Source organism: Chenopodium quinoa, unplaced genomic scaffold (genome assembly GCF_001683475.1).
Source record: "Chenopodium quinoa cultivar QQ74 unplaced genomic scaffold, ASM168347v1, whole genome shotgun sequence".
Lineage (NCBI taxonomy): Eukaryota > Viridiplantae > Streptophyta > Magnoliopsida > Caryophyllales > Amaranthaceae > Chenopodium > Chenopodium quinoa.
Window position 1 is genome coordinate 590,897 of NW_018742552.1, and position 12,454 is coordinate 603,350.

A 12,454-nucleotide genomic window follows, 5' to 3' on the forward strand; every position below is an offset into this window, starting at 1 on the left:
ATGCAGCATGACTATTGCAATTGATATAGACTCCTTCCCTCTTATTGTGGGGATCAACATAAATTGCAATAGTCTTAAGGTAAGGTCACTAAGATCTTAGGAGAAATCATCAAACACTGAAACTCAATATGGAAGTGCACAAAATAAAATGTATATTATGCATAGCAGAAACTGTAGTCAGAGTCCCATCACTTGAGGCACCTAGAGTACAATTAAAATCATGTAGATATATTCAAGGTAAACTGAAGCAATGGCATTTGGTTTTCACAACCCTGGCAAGGTCAATTGGTTACAATGATTAGCTAGCTTTTGAAGACACCAACATTTTATATAGGTGCAAACACTGTATGTTAAAACCAAATAGCCAAATTAGCTCTGCCCACTAGCATAACTTTTCTCAACTACATCAATTGCTCCTCATGCAAACATTGTTGCAAATACATCTAGGCTGTACTAGCGTACAGCTTCAGTTCGAATTTTCTGTAATATGAAGGACCTCAAGGGCCATACTCATATACAATATTCAGGTATCCAGAGTTAGATATTAGTGAAGTTACTAAAGTTTTCTACTACCTCGCGTAAAACTGGAATATGTAAATCAGTTAAAATGCTGGTTGTCCATATTTCAAGAAAGTACATTTGCTTTTCATTCTCATTGGGTTACATGGACTTCAAATCATGGTATTAAATCTAGATTGCATCATGAGATTCGTGACTGCACTGTAAAGGATATTTGAGCTTACCGTGACAACATTTTAAGGCTGCAACCGCTGCAAACCATCCAAATTGCCTACAAAAGTGATTCCACAGCTGTTACCATTTAAAACCATGCTTCAATTCACTCCAAAACATATCTGCACACAATCATTTGAAAAGAACGAAATCCCAAATATATATAGACTCGCTGCTGTAGTGTAGCTAGCTTTACAGAAAGAACAATTATTGCTTTTTGTCCTATGTTTTTCCTGCTGCGAGAACACTCAACACAAGCACAATGTCCTTGATAATTTAAAAGGATATAGATAAAGGGAGGGAGGAAGGGGATATGGGAAGGTACAAGAAATAAAATAAAAAACAATAGGAAGAATTCACCAATGTTCTCTGACTATTTACAAACTTGAACCCAAAGAAGCAATAAATTTTAAAATGACAGCTTTTGATTACTCCATAAATTTTAAAATTACATCTGAAATACTCAAAATCAAGTTGCTCCCAATCTTTCATACACACAAAAAACAGATGACAAATGCATGGATAATAATCCTTGTTTTTGTTTTTAGTTTAGTCAGTTTGCTTTAAAGGCTTTCACAAGTCCGACCACTAATATACATAGTATTTAATTTCCAACAAGTAAAGATTATAAAAGATGACGCTTTGAAAGTATCTATCAAGACAAATATAATAAGACCCCACATGAATTTTTTTCCTTCCATATAAACCACAAAGACAGTCAACAGAGATAGTGTCAAAGCAATTAGTGCGCTAACATTAAAATAAATAGATATAAATAAATAAGTGATTCAGGCTAAAGTGTTAAACTAAAAGAAGGCAAAGTTCAATTAAGCACAGTTGAGTATAACACAATAAGAGTGCGATCAACAAATCAAGTAAAATACTTTTTTTTAGTTTCTCATTTCAAGACAACAAAAAAAATTGGAGCAATACTAGTACAGCAAGAACATATGACTTCTCGAAACCAAAATTTTAACTTGAGCAGATATCCAAGAACAAAGGAGATCATGAATCCAAAGTGTAGTTTCAACACTTGATTCTATCCATTACTAAACATGTGCTCAAGATTCTATCCTCTACAAAATGTAACATGGGGATAAAAAGTAAAAATGTGCTTAAGATCATATCCTCTACTAAAAGTACGGTTTCTGGTAAGAGGTAATTAACATACAGATGTGAAAGCAATACTAGGGTAACAAGCACTATCTCTTCCCAGCAATCCTCATCAAGGGGGATATTATTCCTTGAATCTCCAGTAATGACTGTTGTATTCGCAGCTCCTCTTGAATGGTTCTCTTCAAGTTCCTTAGTTGAGCTTTAAGGCCATCAGAACCTCGAATATCCTCAGCTCGCATTTGAATAACCTTGTTGGCAAATGGCATCAGTAAACCAGCATACCTTGGAAGAGTTGTATACTTCTGCAAGAACACCAACAGCAGTTCAAGCTCCTGAACATCCAAATTTGTCACACATCTGAACAATTTCTTTCTTGCTATCAATTCTTCCATCACAGCAACCACATTTTCTGGATTCTTCTTCTGAAGAACAGCTACAAAAGCATCTTTGTGCCTGAACTTCTTCAATAGCTTGTCATGCTCTGCCAACTTAACCTTCTTGGGTCTTAATACCAAATATTCACCTCCTTTGGGTTTCTCGCTTTGCCCTCGATGAAAATACCTAAAGAACGACGGCTTCAACACCCTCTTCCGCGGCTCCTCCCTATACTGAAATCCCACAAAATCCCCTACACTACGTTCTTCCACTTTCTCCTTCTTCCTCTTTGCCATATATATAATCCCATTCGAGGTTCCAATAACTCGTGTTGAACCATCAGGGGAGAACCCAACCGACACCAGAGGCGCAGGAAACCTCATAGAAAACGTAATCTTCAACTTCGAGTAATCTAGCACCTTCAAATACCCGTCTAACCCAACGGTCAAAAGACGGTATTGATCGGATTCCTCCCCACTATCCTTACCCACCTTACCAACACAAATCGACGTCACGGTCTTATTATGACTCTCCATGGAATACACACATTTCCCACCTCCAATCACATCCCAAATCTTCACCACATTTCCTCCAGCAGTAGCAATCAACCCACCAGAAGGCAAAAATGCAACATCTTCGACGGGTTTTCCATGATTAACAACCATTGCAGAAGAACCTAATTTAGAACCCCTAACATCCCAAACCCTAACTGTATGATCATAAGATCCAGTAACAAACAAATTATCATCAACAGGAGAAGCAGACCCACTTCTAACATAATCCTTATGACCCAAAAAATTGGACAAAGAAGTTTCAGTTGCAACATCCCAATACTTAACAACAGAATCATCACCACCAGAAAACAAATGCAAACGATCCACTCTAGGGTATTGAACTAACCTCACAGGCCTGGAATGCCCCTTCAATTGACGAAGAGCGTTTCGGGTTTTCGCCTCGAAAACATGAATTACTCCAGATTGGCAACCAGCCGCAATGAGCTTGCTATCGGAACGATACGAGGCGGAGTAGGAGGTGTCCTTAAAGGAGCGGATAGTAGAGGTTGGCTCCGAAGGTGAAAAGGGGTGGTGGGGGTTGAAGAAAGAGAGGGAAGCGCTGTATGTAGCGGCGAAATGGTGGGGAGATTGAGGGGAGAAATCAATGGAGGTAATTGAAGAGACTAAGCCAGATATTTCATGGGTTTTGAAGGATTTCCAGAATTTGGATTCTGGGAGATTGTTGGATTTTTTGGAGGTGGGTTTTAGGCGGGGTTTTGTGGGGAAGGTTTGAAGCTCTGCCATGGTTATGGAGGATGAAGGATGGAATGCAGAGGAAGAAGAAGGGAGAAGAGGAGAGAGATTTGAAGGGTTTAAGGGGGCTTTTGGAAATGGAGTGATGGTGTTTTAGAAGTAGGGTTTAAGATTATACCCACCCAAGTCTCCATGACCCGTTTGGATAGGTTGCTTGGGAAATTCATGTATACTAGTTGTACTTGTAGTCCATTAGTTCATTCGTCTTAATTTATTTTGTCCCATTTGACTTTTTACGTTTATCAAAATTTATTTTAAAATGTAAAAATGTTTACTTTAGACGTGTTAATTTTATTAGGTTTTGATATTTACATTTATAAAATGTATAATGAGATCTTGTCAAAAACAATGTGTAATGAGATGAATATAACTTGACCCATAAAACTATAAAAACTACTTTGTATTATAGATTAACAAAAATTTATAGTTAAAGTTTCTAAAGTTTGCCCCAAATTTAGACAATGGGGCAAAAAAAAAATTAGGGTAGAAAGGGAGTAAAAGTTAGCTACTCGCCTACTCTGTATTGGAAATATGGAATGATCACATGAGTGATGTTTCGAGTCACTACTTATTATATATTACTCCTTCCGTCTCTTTTTTTTTTTTTTTTTTTTGGCCCCATTTGACTTTATACTATGGTTGTCAGTTGGGCGAGTTAAATAGAAGACTCGCCTCATCCCCGCTCAAACGGGATAAGGATGAAGGGAGGATTGGCTATTTGGCAGGTGATAGGGTGAGGATGAGGATAAAATTGTACCCGCATGGGTGATTGGTTGGGCATGAATTTTAGACTTAGACTTAGGGAGGTCAGTGGGGCGGGTCAAGTTGGAGACTTGCCCCATCCTCGCCCTAGTAGGACAAGGATGGGTCTCGGTTTGGCAGGTGGTGGGGCAGGAATGGAGATAAAAACCATGCCTGCCATGGGTGATGGGGCAGGAGTGGATTTTAGGTTGTACCCACCCTAGCCCCGCCCCGCCCCGCCCCGCCCCGCCCCACCCCACTTCATACCCACCCCATACCTAGATTTATATATTTTTTAAAACTAAATCTTATACTATTATACTATTTTATTAAAAAAAATTATGTAAAATAAAATAGTAAATATAATACTTTGTAATACACTAACATTTATAAACAAAAAAATGTGTAATATTAACATTGATTTTCCTGACACTGTTTTTAAATTGAGGTGATTCTTCAAGAGGAGTTCGGCTTCCGCCCGAACGTTTTTTTTTTTATTTATTGTAATCTATATTAATTATGTAGGATTATGTATTTGGGAGGCGGGTCTTTGGTGGGGATCAGGTGGAGGTGGATATCCAAGTGGGGGGGGGGCAGGGATGGTTATGGAATTATACCCGTCGGGATGGGGATGGGATGAATTTTGGACTTTCCCTATACCCTCTCACCCCACCCTATTTCCACTCTCAGCGCCTGAACTTGCAATCATCCTCGACATGGCCTAGCTTACCACACTTGAAACAAACCATTTGTATTCCTTCATACCGAATTCTCCACACTCGCCCTTTTAACCAGAATTTCGACAACAGTGGTTTAGATAGATCAATCTCAACACTAAGTCTAGTGAAGTAGTGAACTAACCTTGTTGTGCTTGAGTTGTGGTCTTGTCAACACGCAACACTTTTCCAATTTTTAAACCTATTTTTTTCAAGAAATTGATGTCAAAATATTCCACTGGTAAGTTTGGAATGCGCACCCATTTCGTAAGAACTTTAATGGGAGATTCATCAGGGACAATTTCAGTATCCATTTTCTAATCGTTAAGTAATTATCATCTCTTCTTGGTTAGTGAACCTTGCAATATAGTAACGGCAAATTCAAGTTCATCTCAGAGATCAACGTTTAATTTGTTGTTTATCTCGGAGGTTTATGCGTCATTTCGCAATTATGTGTAAGGGTATATATGAAGTTCACAAAATTAACAGATGGTGACTCAGAAACGGCAGTTTTTATTGACCGTTTTCTTTGACCAAACTAGACTAAGGAAAACTTAGGAGAGAGAATGTGTCATACGAATTATTGATGGTCATTCATGGCAATAGTTGAGGTAGTATAAACGAGGCGAGTGTAGAGCTACATCGCGAAAATAGTACGATGGGTCGTTGAATCTGGCACCCCTAATGTTTGGATGCTTTGTCGGCCTTTTTACCAGAAGTGGGTTGTGGCTGTAAGGTCTTTGGGCAAGCTGGCTGGGTCTCCGTGTTGGTTGTCCAGAAACGTGGTCGATATCAGTGTATTAGATGACTGGTTGTAAGTATTAATTGCTTTAGTTTGATTTAATTGACACTGTAACGTACTAAGTTATGTTGAGCTTGCTAATTAGACTGAGTGATGTTGAGCTTCCTAATCAGTTTATCGAAACAATTGAATGGCCTGCAAATTAACCAATTAAATTTTCTGATAAGTAACCAATTGAATGTTGCTAATTAAGAAATTGAATTGTGCTAAATAACCAATTAAATATTGCTATTTAACTAATTGATTGTCCTGCGTGCTAATCAACCAATTGATTGTTTGAATATGCATTGTTATCCTGCTAATTAACCAATTGATTGTTGCTCGATGTTTGTTATACATTGATAATTGTTGGCATTCAAGTTCCTTAATAGTCATAAACCCTCTATGTGCAGTTTCAGGTGCAGTTAATTCACATAGGAGAATGTGTTCCTTGGATGATGGGTGTGGTTTGGAAAAGGTGGTAATTGTTATCTAATTTCCAAGTTTAAGTCTAGGTTAGTGGTTGAATTCTGCATTTATGTTTACATGTAATGTTGGAAATTTATTTTGTGAATACATGTTAATAATGGATCTAGCTTAGGCATCCTCATAGGAAAGGGTTGCATAGTGAATTGTTTATGGTATGGAATTAGAGAACTTAGGATATGTAAAATAACCTGGCTTATCCAGTGTATTGAGGGTGTTAATGCATTGCTTCTTTTGTGTAGGATGATAGTATTAGTGTTGGTGGGAAAGTGAAGGGAAATGGTGAAGTTATTAAGAAACAATGTGATGTATGTATTTTGTCGAGTATGTGATTATTGAATTAGATCATTACATGGCCTTGTTTAATTAATTTTTTGTATGTGTGTTGCATGGCTCATTTGTTGAATTTAATTGCAGCCCCGAATATGAATTGTCATATCGAGACTTTCAGTAGAATATGTCATACATTTGATGAGAGAAGGACAAGATGGGTTAATGAAATGTGGTTTGGTGGGTTGTTGAATGCTCCTAGTGACATTCACTTACCCCAACAATCAGGTTATTGGTTAATGAGTCGTATCGATCCTTTGAATAAGTTGCTTATTGCCCCGGATGGGAAACATTTTAGGTTATCATCTAACCAAGTGCATTGGGTTTTAGGCATCCCTAACGGTGGGTTGCCTGTTCCAACTGGTAAATCCATGTCATTTGAAATGCAAAAGAAAGCGAAAAAATCAAGGAAAAATACGGTCAACCTTCTAAGACAAATTCCCGGAAGTATGAAGGTCGTGTTTACACATCTTTAGGTATACATGTGAATTCGAAGTTGATGGAAAGGTTGGAGGGTGGATGGGAGTCACACGAGGAAGAAGAGTTTAAGACGATCTTCCTATTATTATCACTTGAGATGGTGTTATGTCCAACTCAATCTCCTAGATTAGCGGGTGACTGGTGTGATCTTGTTCTGAATAAGTTGATGTTCAGTGTTACTAGTTTTGCTCATCGTTTTTACATGACTGGTGTAGCTGGTGGCTGTGGTGGGTGTACCATTTTTGTTGTGGTATGTTGTAATTACCTCAATAACTACTTGTTTTATGTAATGTTTCCTCTTGGATTGCCTTGGTAATGTGTGTCTACGTGTGTTATTTAGACAAGTTGAACCGGTTTCTTATTCAATCGGGTGATTTTCCTAGGATTAAGGTCTGGAACAAGAATGAGATTAGTGTAGCCATCAAAGAGGATCGAATTACAACCGGAGGTGACTACGGTGTGATGGGGGTAAGCAATAGTTGACTGTGTATTATCTTGTGTCATTTGAATGATTTGGTGATGGTTGTTAGTCTCTTATTGGTTTCCTTTATCCCGGTAGACTTTGGATGTCGCGTATGGGGAGCACCACCCAAAGGAAGCCATTGACCTTAATGGACCATCGAATGCTAAAGAGGTAGCTTGTTGCATTTACAATTAATCTGAACTTTGTTTATAAATAAATGAAAGGACTTGCATAGTGATTGATGCTTGTTATGCCGCATGGAAGCCATGTAATCTTTGATACATCTGACCATGCGCATAAAGCGAAGAGAAGGCGTGGGGCGCCTCCAAAGGCTTTTCCGCAACAAACTAAAACTAATAAACGCCTTGTTCCTTGTAATGACTCTCTTGATTCATTATGTCCTGTACACTCGATTGATAAGCCCCCTTTGATGAAGCAAATCCACGGTTCTACCTTTTCTCACATATCCGGGGTCTCTAATATAATACAATTCCATGTCTATCATTGTGTCAACCTAGAACTGGTTTGAAATGGTTAGCTGTGATATATGTTAAATGATTTTAAAAAATCATCATATGCTAACTAGTTGATTGAGATTGATGTGGTGTGATGTAAATTATAGGTCTATGTCTTCTGAACAACTTTTTGCCTTACAAAGAATTATGGCATGGGTAAGTATGTTGTAAAACTTTCTATGTTATTCACATTCAATTGTTTCGTAGGTGTTATATATGGTCTTATATGTGGAATCATGTAGTTTGGTAGGTTGTATGCTATGCAATTGAGCGAACCAACTTGGAACCCTTTGAAAATGGATGATTATGTGAAGGTAGTTGCTTCAATTATGTTACAAAGCTTGATAATTGTAGGATTGGCTTATTTTTAATTTCGATACGCTAATTATGATTATTGCAGACAGAGGTGGTGTTTTGTTCTAGTGGGGCTGTTGGCTTATGCTCTCTAGTACGTATCCTTATTAAGTTTGTTCAAACTCACTCGACTACATTTATGGCCCTAATTTATGAGGTATTGTTTCTTGTACTTCTTCACCATTTGTGTTGTGGTTTCATCATAAGAGATTGCATTATTTTTTCATTCCAGTAATATCAAAGTTCTTTATTTGATCATTAGATGTACTGTGGAGATGCGCTTAAACTTCCCTTCGTAAGCAACTTCTGGCTAGTAGCCAAAGTTGGAAAACCTGTAGATGTTTGGTTATTGAGACTCGGTAATGGCACACCAGTCTTACATTACATTAACGACGTTGTAAGTATTATTTGCAACTGATATGAGTAGCTTTAAATGAATACACGACAAACTAATAACTGATGGATGAAATTACTTTTGGACAGGCATCATTGTGTTAGAAGCTAGGTGGCTGCTCTTCTGTATGAGTATTGGTTTAAAATTCTTCCCTTTCCCTGTGTTACAAGGAACGTCGTCGTTTCCCCGAAAGTTATATATTAGAGCATTCACTATCATAAGTTTCTTCCCGATGGGAATGAGTGGGTTTTTTCCCGAGTTTTTAGAGCGCCACCTATGATTTTAATTTTTAAAAAATTATTAGAGCACCACTTAAGGATTTTAATTTTAATCCTAAGTGGTGCTCTAATAATTTTTTAAAAATTAAAATCCTAGGTGGCGCTCTAAAAACTCGGGAAAAAACCCCCATTTATATATATACTAGTTTGGTGCCCCGTGCGATGCCCGGATTGTTTATTGAATTTTAACATAAACCTTTTTATTTATGTACCAAGTTTTAAAATATATCATTGATACAAAATTAGTTAGGAATTGATGTGATTTGGTGACGATTTAAATTATGTAGTAGACATGTAATGACTAATATTAATATTGGTGAAAATATTTGATTTAAAAAATTATAAAAAAAATAGCAAAGTAAGCTTGAAATATTAGAATTTTCTAAAAATTAGCCAAAAATAAATTAAACAAAAAAATTGTTCTAATCCCGTTGGGTTGACCCAAACCCAATATTTTGGACTAGCGTTGAAACCTGTGACCTGAAGTGACTCGACCTAAAATGACCGGCGACCTGACCCGATTGACAGGTCTACTTATACTAAAAAAAATCATATTAGTTTGAGAAGTATTTTATTTCAATCGAGTAGAACATATTAAAAATGAATGTCGTACGTTTTGAACTACTTCCTTTGCTTCAAAAAAAATATGATATAAAAATAAATTTATATAATAAACTATTTAATTGTTTTCTACGTGGCGCAACATTGGTGAAAAAATGCCAAGTGTCACTGTCTCATGGTCTGGTTAAACTTACAATTTATTTATATATAAGAAACATTGGTATTTTATCGGAAATAAAACTCTAAACCAACAATTTTATTCTATAAATCTTTCCAATTTTTATTGAAAATAAAACTCTAAACTCAACTTTTTTATCCTACAAAATCTATCCAAGTTTTTGTCGTAATAAAAAAATACAACTTTTTTATTTATAAAAAATAGATCCAATTAAAACCTACATGTCATACTAATATTTAATTGTTGCCTTTGTGACGCGACACTTAGCGAAAAGTTGAAACGTCAAGTGTCGCTGTCTCGTGGCCTGGCTAAAAGTTTAGCTTTATATATTAGTTATATGAAGTGGATTTTAGCAAAATTTTCATAAACTAACACAGAATTTTTAACAAAAATAAATTATCTTTTCGTGAGGTTTATATATAAAGTGGATTTTAACAAAAATTTCCATAAACTAACATGAAATTTTTTTAAAAAATAAAATAAAAAAAAATAAATTTGTAATTGTTAATGATAAAAATTAGAATAATAGAATCCTCGTGTTAACCAAAGTGCTGAAAGTTTCCACAGTAGAACAAATAAAGTTATAATATAAGTCTAACAACCACCATGGAGATCTCTCAGACCCACCACTTGAATCTCACATTATTTCCAACTAATTTGTATATAGATAACTATGTTATTATTAACTTGATATTTTTTTAATGAAGTTAAATTATTTCTAATGAACTGAAAGCATTTTTACAAAACTAAAATTATTTTTTCTAATTAAAAGTAATTTTTACTGATTTTCTATATTTTTATTAAAATATATTATAAATTGATCTTGTTTAGGGTAAAAATACCCTGTCCACGTGGCCTAATAGCATGCTGACACGTGTCAGCCTCAGAGAGGCCCAAGGGGATCCAATCCTCTGCTGACACGTGGCACCTTAACCCTAAAAAGGGAACTGATCCCCTTCCACTATGAATAGAGAAAAATCCTCATTTATTACATATTTATAAATACAAACACAAAAACCGAGCAATATTAATTGCAGAATTCTCTCTGAATCAGAGAGAAAAACCTTTATATTCCGCACCTTACTACATCCGGAAACGTTCTAACTTGATCGTCGGAGGCGGAACTCCACCCAACCGGAGTTTCCGTGGTTTTGTAGGTACAGACGGTCGACGCGCATTCTTGTAATTGTAACTCTCCCGAGGGACTCCAAAAACCCCGAAACATTTGGCGCCATCTGTGGGGGGAGAGTACTTCCGAGATGGAATCCAAATCTGTACCGCCTGATGAGGGCAAATGGCCTATGGCCGAGACAAAGGTCCACACGGACCAAGATAGTGGTGACGACTATGAGATCGACACCTATGTGGCCCTAGAAGGGTCATTCCGAACTAGACGCACCTGTTCCAAGGAAACAAGTGAACGGGGAGAAGACAAAGTTGGTCCTAGCAGCCCAACCTTCAAGCCGGCTGGGCGACCCCAGGCAGCGAAGGGTGTTGCCCCCGTAACTAGAGATGAACTCATGAAATTCATGACGAGTTTCAAGGTGAGATCAAGGACATAATAAAAAAAAGTCAATTGGCGCCAACAAGGGTCAGTCGGCCAAGAAGCCTTCTCCCTCCGGGAAGAAGCATGTCAAAGATCGGGTGCCTACTCCTCACCCTAAACCAAAGGGGGTGGACGGGCCCCTAATCGACCTATCCAGACTTCGTTTCCCTGAATTAGGGCAAAGGAAAGCCATCCGGCAAGTTCAGGCGAATGGTTCAAAAAAGACTTACTTAGACGCCGAGATGTTCATCCAGGAGAAGAGAAGTCAACAAATGTCTGAGTTGGCCTCAACGTCGACTTACCCAGACAATTTCCGCAATACTTCAATGAAGTATTCGGAAACAAATCGAGAGAGTCAGTCACACGACATGTGCGCACGTACTGGCCCTCAGATTATCCAGCCGGCTCCGTATGTGCCCCAACAACTATACATTCTGTATGGATCACCATACATGCAGCCGACCCTCTTTGGGGGTCAGGCGGCACAGCAAGTCCAACCTATGGACTGGCAGCTCCGGCAGCTAAACCTTGGGGAACAGCCGTTGGCATTCTCCAGGGAGATAACCGAGGCGGCTCAGCCGACCAAGGTTAATAACATGTTGTTTGGTACCTATGACGGTACCACCAACCCGGAAAACCACCTAATGGCTTACAACAAGCTCATGTACTTACAGGGGTTGGATGATGTTGCCTGGTGCCGATGCTTCTTGGCAACATTGAAGGGCATAACCCAATGATGGTTTGGCAATCTGCCAGCCGGATGCATCAACAACTTCAAGACGCTAGCATACCTGTTCGCGTCCAACTTCTCCATAAACATCCCTGCCAAAATGACAAGTCTCGGCTTAGGGGCTATTCATTAGGGAGTTAAGGAGGGACTAAGGTCCTATGTTAGGCGGTTCAATCTGATGAGAATTCAGATCCAAGGGCTGTCTGATGAAGTTGCTTATACAGACTTCTTCAAGGGTCTGAAGGACGGGTCGACCTTTAAGTTCGACCTGGTCAGAAAGAGGGTTGCTACCCTCCAAGAGGCGTTGATGGAAGCTGAAGCCTGCATACAGGTGACGGAGCTCTGTGCCATCAAGCACTCGTCGGACCCTA

The 12,454-nt window shown here is 38.1% G+C and overlaps 1 protein-coding gene across 1 annotated transcript; it reads right to left on the minus strand.

Moving 5' to 3' along the window:
* Positions 1 to 1,603: 1,603 nt before the first annotated feature.
* Positions 1,604 to 3,710, minus strand: LOC110720266 (protein SLOW WALKER 1-like). The gene has a single exon (XM_021899269.1). It carries the CDS (start codon positions 3,519 to 3,521, stop codon positions 1,935 to 1,937), a length of 1,587 nt encoding a protein of 528 aa, XP_021754961.1. The 5' UTR covers positions 3,522 to 3,710; the 3' UTR covers positions 1,604 to 1,934.
* Between the last annotated feature and the right edge of the window lie 8,744 nt (positions 3,711 to 12,454).

Coding starts and splice junctions, on each gene's coding strand:
- LOC110720266 (XM_021899269.1), bottom strand. CDS start 3,521: ATGGCAGAGCTTCAAACCTTCCCCACAAAACCCCGCCTAAAACCCACC.